The 16684-nt window shown below is 41.4% G+C and overlaps 1 protein-coding gene across 4 annotated transcripts in view; it reads left to right on the plus strand.

Moving 5' to 3' along the window:
- CCDC88C (coiled-coil domain containing 88C) overlaps positions 1-16684 on the plus strand; it is a 100194-nt gene that overhangs the window by 41226 nt on the left and 42284 nt on the right. For all 4 annotated transcript variants that reach the window (XM_065636260.1, XM_065636262.1, XM_065636261.1 and 1 more), the window contains exons 5-10: positions 8373-8431; positions 10098-10181; positions 11531-11671; positions 12449-12633; positions 13225-13306; positions 13903-14061. In XM_065636260.1, the coding sequence (XP_065492332.1) occupies positions 8373-8431; positions 10098-10181; positions 11531-11671; positions 12449-12633; positions 13225-13306; positions 13903-14061 (710 nt within the window). The remainder of the gene's footprint in view (positions 1-8372; positions 8432-10097; positions 10182-11530; positions 11672-12448; positions 12634-13224; positions 13307-13902; positions 14062-16684) is intronic.

Raw genomic sequence — 16684 nt, forward strand, 5'->3', positions numbered from 1 at the left:
ATTTGCATACCATTACATACAAATATCATATCTGATATGTGTGTTTGCGCATCATACACATACATATGTGATAGTAAATTCTTGCCAAAGCTAGAGCAGCAACTGTTTGCTTGAGAGTCATGTCTCTTCACTCCTTGCTGCGACTCAGGAAACACTCTGCCATAGAATTGTTTCTCCTCCCCATTTTCTGTCCTGCGTGCCTGTACAATATTCTGTTCATTTGTGGCAATATATACACACCAGAAAAGTCTTGCAAAATTGCCCTAAAGTGTGGAGGAACTGTTGCAAATGAAGTTTGAGGAAAAAAAATATGTGAGGATGGAGAGAAAAATACATATATGATAAGTTGGAAAAAGTGAGGAAGAGAATGGACAAGGAGAAAAACATCTGTCTGGCCATGTTGTCTAGGCAAGGACATCTGTCACATGAGGTATTACATCAAAAGTGACCTGGAAGCCAATGAGCTTCTGTCCAGAGTCCAATGTCTTTGAGACAAAATGAAGCTGTTTAGCATAAAAACAAAGTTGACTTCTCCTTAGAACAACACTTCTGAAATGAAAAGTTTTGTTCCTGTGGTTTTCATTTTTTTTTTTTTTAAAGGCCATACTATCTCTGCCTTAGCCCCATGTCAGTGCCAAGGGCAATGTATTTATTTTTATTAAAGAAGGAAAGCTGGTTGAAGCCTGTCAGCAGTGATGAGGAATGACATGGTAATGCACATGTCCAGAACAAACGGCAGAAAGCTTGGTAGAAGCTTTTATTTTGCTGCTCTTAGCAGCAGTAGTGTGTGTATGTACAAAAAAGGGTTTATATCAGAAAAGAATATTAACTTACAGGTGTCGTATCAGTGAAACTCATAGTCTTGGCACTTTTACAGTAAAATCAAACTGAGGGTATGCCATCTACTTCTTCAGCAAGCAGATTAAAGTCTGCAATGCCAGTCTTAGTTCTCCTGTACAGGCTACTGTTATGGGTAAAGGAGAAAATAGAAGTACAGGAGCTGTTGCCTTTCTCAGTCATCGGGCAGTGGGCAGAGCCTGGGCTGCTGGTGTTAAGAATGCTAGAGAATAAGTGAATAGACGTGTCTGGGCCAACGAGGCAAGTGTCTCTGCTGGCTGGGTGTCAATGGAAAAGGCTGACTGGCTTCTTGTCATGGCCATTTCTGAGTGACAGCTGGCAGGAGGCTCCTAATGCAGTAACTGTAGAGCTGGTTCCTGGGGAAGCTGCACACTTGAAAGCTGTTCCGTATTTAGCTATAATTTCCCATCACTGACCTGTTTTTTGTCAGCACCTTAGATCTTTCTTTCTTTGAAGAAAGTACCTGATGTGTCTCTTGTAGGAAAGGTACTGGTCAGCCATGTGTTTCCTGTGTTCCAGCTCCTTTAATTGCAACCAGAAATTTTGCTTCACTTTCTGACATCGTTTTAAATGGGGTGTTTTGGTTTTGTTCGGGGTTTTTTTTGATGTGGTCTTTTAAAATTTATCTTATCCATTGCTGACTTGTCATCGGCGTTATTCAGAATATGGGAAGAAAGAATAAAGAATGCAAAAATGCAACTTCTGGATGTCTAAAATTTGTGGAGTATGCGTGTATAAAAATGACATTCTTGCTTAGCCATATTGTATAATGGTTTTGAGAATCGGTCCCAGCTCAGACACTACAGAGGAAGGTGGTGAACAAAGGAAGACTTGAGATGTATTTGCTCCAAAGAATGTATTCAAGAGAGTGTCTGAGGGACAGGATTTCAGGAGAAGGTCATCTTAATCTTATCCTTAGGTAGACAACCACTGGTAAGATGTGCTGAAGAAACAGTTAGAGAAATGGTGAACTAGAACTTCCTTCAGGAAGAGGAACCTGGCTGAGGGCTGGTGGGAAGCTTGCAAAGAAGGAATAGGAAGGAGAAGGCTGAGGAGAAGTTAGTAAAACCAGTACAGAAAGCTGGATGAAGGACTAGGCTGTGGTGAGCAACATGGGTGAGCGATGACCAGGTGACAGTCAGGTGGATGTTTCTGTTACTGCGTGTCTTGCAGAGATGAGCGAGAGGAAGGCAGAGACACATGGGAGGGGAAAAACAAGTGAAATGAGAGATTCTGTCTGTCAGTGAGAGCGCGAAAGGAAGGCTGCAGATTGAATAGAGGTGCTAGGACAAAGCAGTCATCAGCACGGGAAGACGAGCTTCTGGCATGGTTGTAGAGAACCCCAGGAAAAGCTGACAGAGATGCGAGGAGGCTGGGAGTGACAGCAGTATGGGGAGCAGAAATACTAGAGATGGTTATTTGAGGGAAGTGTTTAAAAGTGACAAAAATGGTAGAGGAGAAACCTCTTTCTCTGTGTCAGTGATCCAGGACAGATACTGAAAGGGAAGGAGGAGAGTCCTGGAGAGAACATCTGTGGAGACAGTGCTGGGCAATTTGGGGAGCAGCCGGAGCTGGAGACCAGTCTGCAGGGCTGGGCTGTATCGGAGAGGCAGTGATGAAATCCCAGTTTTGCCTTCCCTGTCCTGTAGATAAGTTAGGTGAATGAGGAAGAAAAATTGATCCCCCAATCACATTCCTGGAACACGTGCAGTGTTTGTACTGTTTGAGCTGGGAAGGCTCCTGGTGACTGTATTGACTCTACATGTCCAAGACCAGAGAGCTGTTAGATCAGTCAATGATTCACCCTGTAACAATTTTAGTGATTATTTCTTGTAACAAGCCCATATGATGTTTTGCTATGCATGTTTTTTGAGCTGTCTGTTCACCAGTGCTATCTGCAAATTTTACTTTTTCTTCTCTAACACTTAGCCAAAAGTGGTGTTACATGTATTTAAATTATAAACTGAACAGCTCTAAAGCTGAGAATGCTGTTCTTGATATATAGCAAGAACATTTAGCACTCAGTAGCTGGGACTATTGAGGGCTTCTGCAGCTCTGTTTTGAACATGAGACTATTGGAAAAACAGAGCTGCCACTACTAAAAACATGTAGCTCTTGGGCTTTTGCATAGGAGATGGCACATGTCTTCTGGGTTTAGGGACTTTACTTACTTTCATGTCTTCTAAATTGTTTTGTTCCAGGCCATGACAGTCTTGCCTACTTCAGTTCATTTGGTCATGGGCATAAAAGTTGCAAAAATATTTGTAAGAAAACGAAGGCTTTGACTGTTTTCTAGAATGTAGGGAGCTGAAACTTGAAAGTTTAAAGGGTTTAAAAGTTTTCTCAGGAGTCCAGCTTGCAGAATGATGCAACTGACATTACAGGATTTTCTGTTGACTGCACTGTACAGTAGACAGCTACTACCATTCATTTTCCAGTCTGTTTTTGTCTTCCTCCATTTTTTCTTGCTGAACAGCTTTTTCAATTCATTACTGCACCACAAATCCCCCTGTGCTCAATATCCCCCTGTGCTCAATATGAGAATCACTAGCATATTTATCATCTATACACATCACTGTAATCACCTTTTATAATTACCTCTGGTTTTAGCATGCCTTATAAATGACCACTCACTCATGTGCCCACACAGGGAATGTCAGTATACAATACTAGTCCTGAACCTCTATTTAGAGAAGTTTAGTTTCTTAGTTTCTACACATACTTAGTTTAACACAGCTGGTGAGTGTACTTGGGAACTGTCAGCAATTAATCCTTTAAAACAATCATAGCTAATTTGAGGAGGTGAGATTTTAACTTTATTCAGACCAAGAATGGAAATGAGGGTTTATTTGCCTGATGTAGGCTTATTTCTATCTCTTAAAAAAAACACTTTGCTATTTAGATCCCCTTTTGAAATTACATGTTAAGTTTGTGAATGAGAGCCCAAAGTCCCTGCTAATAAGTATCTATAGAAAATGTTTTTCATTAAAATCAAAAAAGATGTCTACTCTCACTGGGGTATTTTTTCATGTCTGGTTTCCTTCCTCATTTTGTTTCACAATCATCTGGATAAACAAAGCTTCATAAAACATAAAGTTAATAACAAAGCACTGCCTCAATAGTGTAAGTTTAGTATTGAAGCTTTTCTCGCTCAGGATTTTGCTACAGTTGGGGAAAATGGCACTTTGTGTTTCGCCCCTTCCACCTTCTTGGCACATCCACCAGCTGCTGTGTGTAGCACTCCAGGCACTCCCTCTCCTCTGCTGGAGGAGCATTGAGGTAAAAATGTGCAGAAAGAAGCAGCGCAAGTTTGAGATTTCCTGTGCTTGGCATCCCTCGTTTCCGTTTTCTGACATCTTTCCTACTCCCTTCTCATTTTTTTTCATTGTCTGTATTCTCTGTACCCTGATCCTCCTTTTTGTTGTTGTTGTTATGTTGCCTAATCCCTCTGCCCGCCTTCTCCCTGAGTCCTGCCATCTGTTTCCCACCCTCCATCCCCTGGGAGTGCAGAGGGGTCTCCGGGCTCTGGCACAGGGAGGCTCCCAGGACGCACAGGTGGTGTTGGGGCTTTCCTTCCCTTTATTTTCCAGAAAAGCCACTGGCCCTCTCCCATGGCTGGGAGCAGATGGTCTTTCTGCAAACCCCCCAGGTGGCTGCTTCCCTTGCAGGCACAAACATGTGGCCTGAGAGCAGCTGCCCTGGAATTTTCAAAAAGATATAAAAGAAAAGAGGGGTGTTTTTTCTTAATTGTCACCTTTCTGATTAAGTGCTAGTTTGAATCCTGTCCCTTCATTTCAGCTTGTGGGGACCTGTCTGCTAGGAGCTGCCCCAGACCTAAGCATTTGCACCCTAGGTCATAGGAGGACACTGTCTCGGTGAGGTCAGCTAATAAGCCTGAGTGGACCCAGCAGACTTTCTTCCCAGCTGTCTAGGAAGGACTCGTGTATTCCAGTGAGCCAGCAAGGGAAGCCTGCACATTCCTGCTTATGCAGTGCACAAGGAACTCTATCACCTTATTAAATTAGCACAAATCAAACCTTTTGGTAAACATTGCAGAGTCATTCACTGTTCAGGAGGCATGATTGAATTGGGGATAAAGATCACTTGCTTTTGTTCAACATGCATTACAGAATAAAGGAACTGTCCTGAGTGTAGAACTTGGCTGCTGTGCTGTGTAATAATCCTGGATGTGCTTCTGATTCACGTAGTAACCTTGGGCACTCCACTTAAGTGTGTGTTATCTCAGCTCTCCTGTGAGAGAGATGAAAGGGGAGAGGAGTCATTAATTCCTTCCTGGCTCATTCCAAGGTTTAACTGAAAACTGTCTCTAAAGCACTTTAGATTGGTAGAGAGGTTTTTACATACTCATACCCTATTTCTTCTAAATATCTTGTGTGAATAATGTTATTCTATGAGGCTTTAAAATGCTACTTGAATGATCTTGGAGTGCTTTAATGCCAACAAACTGTCTCCACCCCATAGGAGACAACTTGTGAATGAAAGCCCAAGGAATTGAGAGAAGTGTAACTCTCTAAAACGGGCACTCACGGTCTTCTGAAACACTTGTGTGGCTGGTAGAGTACATCTGCTAAGTAGGCCTTTCAACCTTAAAAGTGCTTCTAGTGGGTGGTACAATCTTATTTTCATGACGTGCGTAGCATGTCTGCAAGTGTAAAATAATTTATTAAAAAGGAAATCTTGGAAAAATCCTGACAGCTGAGTTTTCTGTGAAAGTTGCCAGTGGGAAGAACAGACTGCCAAATGTTATCTTTAAAACAGTAGCAAACTTAAAAGACTTGAGGTAATGATGAGACTATAAGTTTGCGCTCTTTTCTACAAACTCTGGCCTGGCCTTCCCTGCCAAAGGGGATTGCCATGTCTTCCTCAGCTTCTTTTCCTGAGTGGAGACAAGGTCTCGCACTGGTAATTCTAGGCAAGATCAACCCTTGGTGGGAGAACAGGATTGACCTTGCTAAGTTATTCTGCAGTAATAGCTGAAGGTGTTTCACCTCACAGGGTCATGCAGCATCACTGATGCCCGTCTGTTGTCTATTGGAGAGAGCAGCAAAGCATCCTGCCTTTAGTGCAGAGAAGTCAAGTGTGGTCTGAGTGGGTTAAGTAGTTCTCCTGTATTTAGAATGGTATAGGTGCTCTTGCTGTTGGAAAGTAACTGTGAAGTTTCCTAATTTTAGTGATCTCAAGCCCCTAGGCTCGCTGTCAGCTGTGATGCCATAGTGCACAGATTGGAATTTATTATCAATAGATGGAGGTGTCCAGAGCATACAAGCGTTAAGAGCACTTGGCTGGTGTGACTGGAGCAAGCAGCCTGGTGGCTACACCTTCGGCCTCTCATGGAGAAGATGTTCTGCCGTGACTAAGTCTGGGAGAATGAGTGACATACACTCGAGTCACTTGCTTTCCAGAACTTAGCAACTTGCCCTCATGTCCCACAGACATGCTCTGCATTTAATGCCTGGCCTATGTCTGCTCTGAAGCTGATGCAGAACGAAACCCAATGCTGCAATTCTAATGAGAACTCAGGTTCATGAAAAAATGTCTTCTGGCTAAACCAAGTATCTCCTTGGGCTAGAATAAATAGTACCCTCAAAGGAACGGTTCATGAAGTACTAAATCTTTTCTTGTATTTGTTGCTCAGGGTTGGAATTTTTTTTTTTTTGGAGACCCTGTGTACATTTAGGGCTGTGTTGTTCAGAATCATCCAGAACAATCAGACTTTCACAGACTTAAATGCTATTCATATATTAAATTGTAATTTTTCAGAAAAGGGCAAGCTGTGTATACTAGATGGGGGAGAAGAGTAAGAAAGATTGTAAGTCTTTCAGAAACAGTTTTTCATACTCTGCAGGGAAAAGAACAATATTGTATTTACAGGGTGAAGCATGAACTAGCACATTTTAGATATGTCTGTCTCTGCGTAAGACAAGAATTCCTGCTTGCAAAATCTTAATGATTAATAATGTGAGACTTGAATATTGAGAATTCTAGTACAGTGTACTGGTAATTTCTGTAGGGCGTTCTTGAAACACTTTAAAGATCAATATTCCTAAAAGTTGTTGAAAAGTTGTTTAACAAGTAAGGTACATTTAAAAACTTGTTTACAGCATTTGTGTGCCTTAAAATCAGGAGATCAGAAAACAAATTATTTCCTAAGCTGCCTGCACGTGGCCACACTGCCTTGCAGGGCTCTCGGAGTGGACATAACCTCGTGGTAATTTAGGTCAGTGTGTCTTTGTGCATCTGTGGGGCTGTGGCGGCTGAACTGATGAGTCAGTTTAACTCCAGGTTCCCGGCCTCAGGTCCTGCACATGCCTCTCGCTTTCTGCCAGCACCGCCTCGCGAGGGCATGGTGTTGGTGGAGGAACACAGTTGCACTCAGAAATTATTATCTGTCTGGTTAGTGATAGGAGCAATTGAACACCTGAGTAAGGCAGGGTAGAAAATGAAAGTGTTTATCCCACAGTTACATGCTGTGTCGGGAAGCATGCAGGTGTACAGGAATGAGAGAAAACTATACGTGGCCTGTCTCTCCTCCTCTTTCCCCAGTGTGGAGAAGCTTTTCCTGAACCTACCTCCATAATGACTTTTCATTTCCTCTTTGAAGCTCCTTGCCTTCCATCTCCCTTTGTCTTTGATAGATGTAATTGTCTTTACCACCCAGCAATACCCACGTTAATTTTGTTGAAACAAGACGTGGAGTTGGCTGAAGGCCACACCAGTTCCCCCGTGCAGGTTTCTCTCTCCAGACCTTGGGAGGTGGCGAGCAGGGCTGTTGGTCGCAGCAGGATCCCCTGCAGTAACAACCTGCCCGTGCCTCCTCCCCGAGCGTATGGTTACCTGCACCTTCTGTTTTATGCCGTTCTTAGCACATGGGGTTTGCGCTTCAAAGCGTGAACAGGCTTTGATGTAGAACAGGGGCAGAACTTAGTTGCTAACACATCTCTTGGAGGGAATTTCTGCGTGCAGAATGGCATTCAGCTTTGGGAAGTCTGCGTGGCAACTATTTTACAGACAGAGAATTTAGGACAAGTTCTCTCTTTGAGAGTAACCCTCCTTTGCTTTGGTTTCTGTTTGTCTGGCTTTGGTTGCTGTTTTTTGGTTTGGTTTGATTTTATTTTTTTCTTGTTGATTTGGGTGGTGGTTTAATGTGTCTTTCCCACCTTTGTTAATCACAACACAAGCGACAAGCATTGGGCATATGTGCTGCACCATTTAAAGGATTTTGTTGTTGTTTTTCTGCATTGACCAGAAAAGCCTCAGAAAATGTCAATGAGGATAGCACATCGAGTTAGTCTTGATGGATTTGGGTGTTTAATACATAACAACTGTATTATTATATGGAAAGTATGGTAACATTATAATGGGTGTATATATATTGTCCAGGCACTTGTTCAATGGTCTTATTTCTCTTTTCAGGAGGATATTTTGGAGAGGATCACTTGCAAGTACTTAATTTATGTTGTACATATGTACTGATTCCCTTCTTTGCTCTCTAGGTAAAAGTATGGATGAAATTAAGAAGCTGCTGCTGTTGGTTCTGGGATGTGCTGTGCAGGTGAACATTCTTTAAAAGCTTGAAAAATAATATATTTTTTTAATGTGTTGTGGGGTTTTTGGGGGGTGTTTTTGTTGTTAGTTGGTTGCTTTTTCTGGACTGAGAAAATCCACCCAAAGATCAGTGCTAAAGGAACAAATCTCCATCTCAAGACAGCTTGTGAGCTAAAATTGTGAGAAGAGACACAATAGGTAAATGAAAGAAATGCAGAGGGAAAGACAGCTCAAGGAAAGGAAGCAGTAGCCTCAATTTGTTGCCAATGCTTAATCAGCCATAGGCTATGTACTCTTAGAAGTAGTCCGCTTTGATAACAAAGTGGGAAGAGAGAAGCTTTGAACAGTGTTCTTGATATCAAGATTGAGTTGGTTTATTTTCTTACTGTTTTAAAATACACAGGAGTTTTAACAGTAAATATTAATGCCAAACAAATAGATAAGCTAACAGGCTAAACATCATTTGATGAATCCTGATTTTATTTACATAATCGTTTGGTTGAATATTACGTGTAGAAAATCCAAAATGAATAGATACTTTGTATATTCATGTGGGGATTTTTATGTGGCATTTGTTAAAATAAATAGACAGGCAATGTATATGGGAAACTCCCCAGAAATGCACAACAGTTACCGGATAAAGAAATCAGTGTTCTGCCCACCAGCCCTCTGTGGTGGTAAACAATAGGCGGGTTGCAGGCCAGCCTTTGCTTATAATTGACCTTGTTTGTAGGTCTGTCTGGTGTTTTTGTCGTGCCTTAGGACACTTCCCTGCTCAGCTATGTCAAGTCGATTATGTCAGGGTAAAGCTGTCTTCATATGGCTGCTCTGAACTGTCTCAGCATTGCATTGCAGCACAAAGAATAAGGGTCTGACTTGGCAAGCTGCTCTGCATCCTTGGTCCCCATTTATGGGTTTGAGGTTCTTCCCAGTGAAAGAAATAGTTGAGATTTGGAACCAGGCCCCAAAAGAACACTGTAAATGAGTTTTAAAAAAGCTTTTAATAATGCTTCTCTGTGATGCACAGTTGTTACAAGAAGGCAATAAAGTTAGTGTACAAACACAGGTATACAGATAGCAGATGTCTGCCTCTTTTAAAGCCTTAAGTAAAAGATTTACTAAAATCAGTTTGTCTGAAATGTCACTCATTTTTATCTAGAATGTTTTACAGCCCCATTTTTTATCTAAAGCACATGTTGATTTAGTCCAACAAGCAACATTATGCATTGGTGTGAATAGCAGCTAAAGTGATGCATCTCTCTTCATTGCCAAAACCAAGCAAAATGCAAACAGCAAAGCAGACAGGTTAAATGATGCAACCTAAGTATATGTTTACATTTGTGCAGCTCCATTAATGAAGCTGTGGTGATTTCCTCTGGCTGTTGCTCTACCTCTTGATCTCACTGTGTGTTGAACTTGTTTTTAAAGAGCAAAACCAGCCATTTAGCTTAGCCTTAATTCTCCTGACTGTAAAAAGTTGAAATAATTTAATGCATCATTTAATTCATGCTCCACATGGAGCATTGAAGTGTTATACCTTCTAGTGTGACGAAGTGTAGATCTTGAACGTTTTGTCATTAGCAATGTGGAGATTTTTAATTATTTAAATAAAAAATGGTGCAGTAAGTTTTAGGATAAGTAGCACTGTTTCAGGGTATGTTTTCTTTTAACAGTGTGAAAGAAAAGAAGAGTTTATTGAAAGAATAAAACAACTGGATATTGAAACCCAAGCTGCCATTGTGTCACACATTCAGGAGGTGGGACTCTCAGTATTGTCTGGTTTTATTTTTTATCTCTTCCTTCCTTGAATTGACAACATTTTTTTTGCTATAAAATGTTAGTGCTTGAAATTTCCTAATGGACTACAAAAAAAAGCTCGAATATATTATTGCAATGATATTATGACGTGAAAAAGGTCAGTGCTGGGAACATTACTTGGCTCAGTGGTGATTTCAAGAGATGCAGTGGTGAATGCCTTGCTTGCCAGTTATAGGCTGTGTAGAAGGAATTGTAGTAAGGATACACGTGTAATGGTTCCAAAAAGTATATATGGCCTAGGAGCTGCAGTGCCCTTGCAGCAGTGCTGTAGGCACTTAGTCCCTAGGTCCTGCTGTAGGTGAGGCATAAGCTCCCCATGGGCTTGCTTGGACAGTGGCCTTTGAGCTCAGACAATCTTGAAAAGTGTGCTCTAGAGATGAAATTGGGTATACAACATTTTTAAATATGAGTTTGACCCAAAGATGAACTTCTAAGATTTCTGTAAAAGGAAGAAGTACATGTAGTAGGTATTAGGAGCCAGCTTGCTTTGAGGACCCAAAGGAGAGCCATGTGGAAACCACCACTGCTGGGTGACCCTCACTGGGAAGAGGCACCGGCTTTGGCCGGGTATCAGTGGGTACAGGTGTAGCAAGGCTGGTACGCTCAGATTTCGGGAACAATAGTGGAAGTCTAAGGCAGGAACTTTTTTCTTAACACTTAAAAAAAAATAGTTCTGCTTAAAAAAAAAAAAAAATCATGATTAACTGAGCACATGGTTATGAGAAAAGCAGGAACGGTCTTTAACTGAGCTTGAGAGACTTGCCTGACTTTTGTGTTAAAAGATTCAGAGGAGTTCAGTTTGGGTAAGGTAGGAGTTGAAAGCCACACTGCAAGCAGTGACCAGAGACCCTTCTGCTAAAGGCAGCTCCTCCCAGCTCTATCAGCTGCAAATTGCAAGTTCATTGAAAGCAGGGCTTCCTCTCAGTGAGACACCAGCTTAACTGCTCAGTGTGGAGTCAGTCCCTTCAAATCCCTGGGGTGACCTCAGTGCTTGCGGTAAGATACTTGCATACTTCTAATATGCAAGCACAAGTGGTATTGATCGTAATACGTATCTAATCACTTTTAAAAATCAGCCTTAATAATTTTTAAAAAATATAAATGCCAGAAGTTGCTGGGTAATGTTACAGTTAGAGGTAGTTGTGTTTGTTATTTACAACCTGGTTTTGGCGAGATGTGATATGTTTTTTAGCTCATCAGTAGAACATCCTGGGGGATGGAGCAAACAAATTTACAAATCAACCAGTGGAAAGAATTTATTTTTTTTTTTTTTTGTTGCTGTTCCTAGGTGACTCACAACCAGGAAAATGTCTTTGACTTGCAGTGGCTGGAGCTCCCAGATATGGCCCCAGAAGAACTAGAATCTCTTTCCAGGAATATGGTTTTCCACCTCAAGAGGCTCATTGATGAGAGAGATGAATGCACAGAAGTATGATGACTTATCTCTGCCATATAGAGCTCATGTGAAGCAGCAGATGCAGGCTCCATTCCTTCTCTTATGTCTTGTTTGTGCACTGGGTTTCTATTTCTTCTGTACCTTTCTGCTGTACCTCTGAAAATCCGTAGAAAGATTTTGACTATTCCATCAATTCTCATGTAAAAACTGAGGTCTGGTGAAATGATTGGTGAAGAGGAGTGGAGTGGTCTCCATGAAGTGGAGAGACCAAAATATTTGATGTTGTGACTTTGTCTTGAGATTTTTGTCTCTGCATGTCTGCTCAGTCATTCATCTGAGTGATTGCTTGCCTGTCTCTCCACTGATATCTACCATCATGGGTTCCAGGGTCTTCTCTAGTTTGTTTTTTTTTTCCTGTGTGAAGACTGCCCTATCTGTTGCTAACTCAATAATTCCTTTCCCTTCAGAACTCCAGAGGAGTCTTTTCCCCTTCTTTAACCTGTTAATTTTCTGTCATGCTTTCGACCATGATTGTGTTAGTTAAAACTGTTAGTTGTTACAGGTTTTATGAATTCTCCAAGCAAAACAGACTGCTTATTTTGAGCATTGAAAGGGGAATATTCTAGCAGTCTGAGCATAGTGGAAATTCCTTTCCTCCTCTGTGTAACCCTCCGTCCTGGCTATCATTTGAATTCTGTATAACGCCAGGCTAATAATTTTCTACATTTGTAAATAATTTTTAGATACTTGAAAACCAACATATAATTATACTATTTATTCTTGACACTCTATACTTCTCTGTATTTCCAGGTCATTGTAGATCTCACTCAAGAGAGAGATTATCTCCAGTCTCAGCAACCACCAAGTCCTCTGAAAGCTCCAAGTCCAGATTCTTCACCAAACCCAGCCAACCCACTTTCTAATGAAGACAAGCAGCACCTTGCAGTGGAGCTGGCAGACACGAAGGCTAAATTGAGAAGAATCCGGCAGGAGCTGTGAGTCACCAGTGATTAGTGCATCTAGAAAGACTGGTATATTAAGTCTTGTGCATCCTGAAAATGTGGTTGCCTGTTGGCTTCAGTACACTGGCCTTCATGGGAGCTCTCAAAATCACAACTTTCAGATTTTTTTATTCATAGCAGTAAGAAGCTATTATAGTATGGATATTCCTTCTTCTTTCTTAAGTGGTCTTTAAACACAGAGTAGATGGCTACTTCCATTTTTCTTTTTGTGTCTCATCTCTCCCTCTCTTCAAAATGCCAACTGGTAGCTGCACTTTTTAATTATTAGTGGGAAATACAGACGCCAGTGAAGCTGGCTATGACAGCAGTAGCACCAGTGAGATACAAACAGAGGTACTTAGTAAAAAAGGTAGAGTTACAAACCGGGATCTGTGATATGTGTATGGTATCATGAGAAAAAAGCTTTTGTTTTTATGAAGCTGTCATTACAAAGAGGCTCTATGTTCAGAATATGCTAGGAGATTTGTCTTCCTTTCCAGATACCCAGCAGTGACCATACAGTCAATATTGTTTCATGAAAAGGAAAATATAATTTCTAACTAAGATTTTTCTAATCCTTTTCAGGGAAGAGAAGTCTGAACAGCTTGTAGATTCTAAACATGAAGTTGAGCAGCTCACCCTGGAGCTGCAAAAAATAAAACAAGAGGTAAGATGGGCTTGTTTTACTGTGACAATCTTCCGTATTTCAAAAAACCTCTTTCAGTGTGAGGCTAAAAATACTACTATGCCTATTTTTAATGAAGAAATGAAGTTACTCCAGCAAGCTGTTTGATGGTTATGGCTATGGCATAGCAATGCTACACTTGCCACTGAACTGGTGAGAGCAGTCTCATCTGTTTGCAAATAGCCTAGTGATGCCTGAAGCTTATGCAGCACCAGGCGTTAGAAATGTCAGGGTCCCAACAGGCTGAATAACCTCTCTGTCTTGTAGAGAATTTACTGGCTAGTTAGTCATAGGTCATAGAATGTCCTGAGTTGGAAGGGACCCACCAGGATCATCGAGTCCAACTCCTGTCCCTGCACATGACAACCCTGCAGTTCATACCGTGTGTCTGAGGGCGTTGTCCAGTCTCTTCTTGAACACTGTCAGGCTCTACTGTCAGTTAGGAGCATTCTCTTACTCCTGAACCAGGGAAATGCTGTTTGCCTATGCTTAAAACAAGTAAGTAAATAAAGTATAAAGAACATATTTTCAAGTATTAACTAAAATTTTTCTCCCTGCTTATTCCTCACTTCTCACAGAATATCCACCTGGCCTCAGACGCTCGCTCTGCACGAGCATACAGAGATGAGCTTGACTCTCTCAGAGAGAGGGCAAACCGTGTGGAGAGACTTGAGATGGAACTTGTTCGGTGCAAAGAGAAACTTCATGATGTGGATTTTTACAAAGCTCGCATGGAGGCAAGTTAAGATTGAGAGAAAGATTTGCTGAGTAATCCTTAATGTTTGGGTTTTGTTGGTTACCAGTTTGTGTCATTTTTCAATGACCTAACTGTAGCAAAACATGAGAGCAAGTGGAAATTACTTAACCTATGTCATAGTTATTAACTTTAAAATTTCTTTCAGTGGCAAGAAGGACTTGGTGCACACAAAATAAATACCCATTACTTTTAATAATCTCCGCATAGTTTACCCTTTTTGTGGCTAAACAGGACAGGCCTTTTTTGGACACCTATAGAGAATCCAGACCCTTAGTCTAGCCTTGAAAATTTACTCTTAGGTAAAATGCTTGCATTTCAGAGTTGCTTTGACATAACATTTTATATGTCATGTATAAGTTAACTAAATGAATGTCTGGGTGTTTTTCCTTAGGGTTTGTAGCAGATGAAACTTGTTAACATGGCTGGGCATTTCTAAGCATGACCTCAGATGACAAATTCTAGCCAGCTCTTTTTGCAACTTCTTGCTTGTAGCAGAAAAGAGAGTAAATCTGGATCTTCCCTAGTGCCTTTAGTAGGGTAGGTCAATGAGAAATGTATGGCTTTGTTCCAGTAGTAATGCCAGTTACTCAGCATAGTCATCTGCAGCTATGCCCATCCTGGAACTATTAATTAACTTAGGCTGAAAAGGACCTTGAGATCATCTAGACAAACACAGTGCTCACAGAACAGCTTACTTTAAATCAGACCACTGTTATTTTCTGTCCTTTCAGTCCCTTTCTGTCCTCGATAAGCCCCACACATAATGCTTCAGCTGACATCAAATAAATATCCAGACTTGCTGAACACATGGAGGTTCAGTAATTGACTTCACTATAATTAGATAAAATCCCGGGTCTGAGGTAAAGGGTGATATTGAAACTCATATTTGCCAGGCCTCTGGCTGAGAACACAGGCCTTATTTCTGCTCTACAAACCTTACTTTATAGGTGATTTTTTTTTTTTCCCCTCTCTAGCCCAAGGGGCCAGCTTCTTATGAATAGGTGCACTAAAATGGATAGTTATTAAATGTAGTAATAGACTACAAAAGCCTCTCTTCCTTCTCAGTAATTCCCAGTTTACTTTAGAAAGTATGACGCTCTGTGTCTCTGTTTTCCTGCCTCAAGCTAGCAAGTCAGTTGTGCTTTAACCTGGCACATGAGCTATCAGCGTGGCATCCTGGCATTCCCCTTTCGCTGGGCGCTGGAGTCGCTTGGCTTCTATCTGCTGCTCAGATAATTTAGCCAGACCTAGGAGAGGAGTTTTTTAGTCTTCATCTGAGATCAAGGAAGTAACTATTTCTGTTCTTGAGTTCTCAGCCTCCTTGCTTGTCCTAGAGCCAGCAGTTTCCTTCTCTGCTGTCTGCATGCTAATGTTGCTGAACGTATCATTCAGTAAAGAGACCTCCGCTTCAGTTTCAAATTTGTTCCAATGTTCCTCACTCCCTCTTTCACCCTGCTAGTTTTTGGGGAGAGTATTGAACGTCAGAAATGAATGTTGGCTCTAAGGATACCTCCCTGAAATACAGCAGTGGGACAAAGAATATTTCTGATGGATATGGCACTTTTCTAATTCCAGGCCACAGTGTGGACTCCTAGCAAAAGTTGTCGCTGCTTTAGGAGCTGAGCTGTTCTAATATGCAGTAGGATTGCACAGCTGTCTGCAGGCTGGTCTGTGGTCTAGAATAGCCAGAGAGTTTCACATTCTCACCACTCTCTCATCCATCATGGATCGATTCTTGGCACAGCCATGGACTGCTAGTGTTGAGCAGTGGCAGCGTCAGGCAGACTCCACTGGTTTCCTGCTGATACATTTAGAAGATGACACAGGGCACTATTTTGTCTCTTTTTTTTTTATAGTCGTGGAGTAGCACAAAGCCTGTGCATAGTAGCCAGTATCCAACTTTCCATGGTCCCCCAGTTTCCATTCTTATCTGTCTCAGGTCCTGTGCCCCTTGAGAAGAAGTGTTAATGGCTGGAGTCAATTCAGTGTCTGCTCAGATTCCTCCCACTCGCTCAAAAACTGTGGCTTACAATTCCAAGTTGCAAGATTTGTTCAGGGAAGTAACATGGTAGAGATTATGACCACCGGACAGTACATTGCTGATTCATGTCATGGCATTTGCTGTGGCTGGCTTCTTAAGCTGTAAGTCTTAAGACCTGAACAAATCTTAGAGAGGCACAGCAATGAAAATGTAGGTGTGTAAAGTACAGTGTAAGCCACTTTACTGTAGTAATGTGATACCTTAAGGCTCATAAGGTCTTGACAGGGTTGCTAATAAGCAGTGCCAAATCGGTAAGTGAGAAGAAAAGGTGGGTTTGCCTTTGTGCATCAATGCAGAAAGCTATTAAGTGGGCATTAAAAACATTTTCCTTTTTGTAGTTAATATACACATTTGGTACTCTGAGCAAAAAACATATAATGTGCTCTGTGTATGATGCCATGACAACCTTTAAGAATTGCAAGCAAGCTTATAAGTAGTTTCTGAAAGCACATTATACAGATCAGCCGTGGCAACAGGAAGAGGTTTAAGGAGCTATTCCAGAAAGAGCGCAAAAGGAGCAAGTCTTTAAGTGAATGTAACACGTTTAGGCATGTGTGCTGTT

The sequence above is a fragment of the Caloenas nicobarica genome, chromosome 5 (genome assembly GCF_036013445.1).
Source record: "Caloenas nicobarica isolate bCalNic1 chromosome 5, bCalNic1.hap1, whole genome shotgun sequence".
In the NCBI taxonomy this organism is placed as follows: domain Eukaryota; kingdom Metazoa; phylum Chordata; class Aves; order Columbiformes; family Columbidae; genus Caloenas; species Caloenas nicobarica.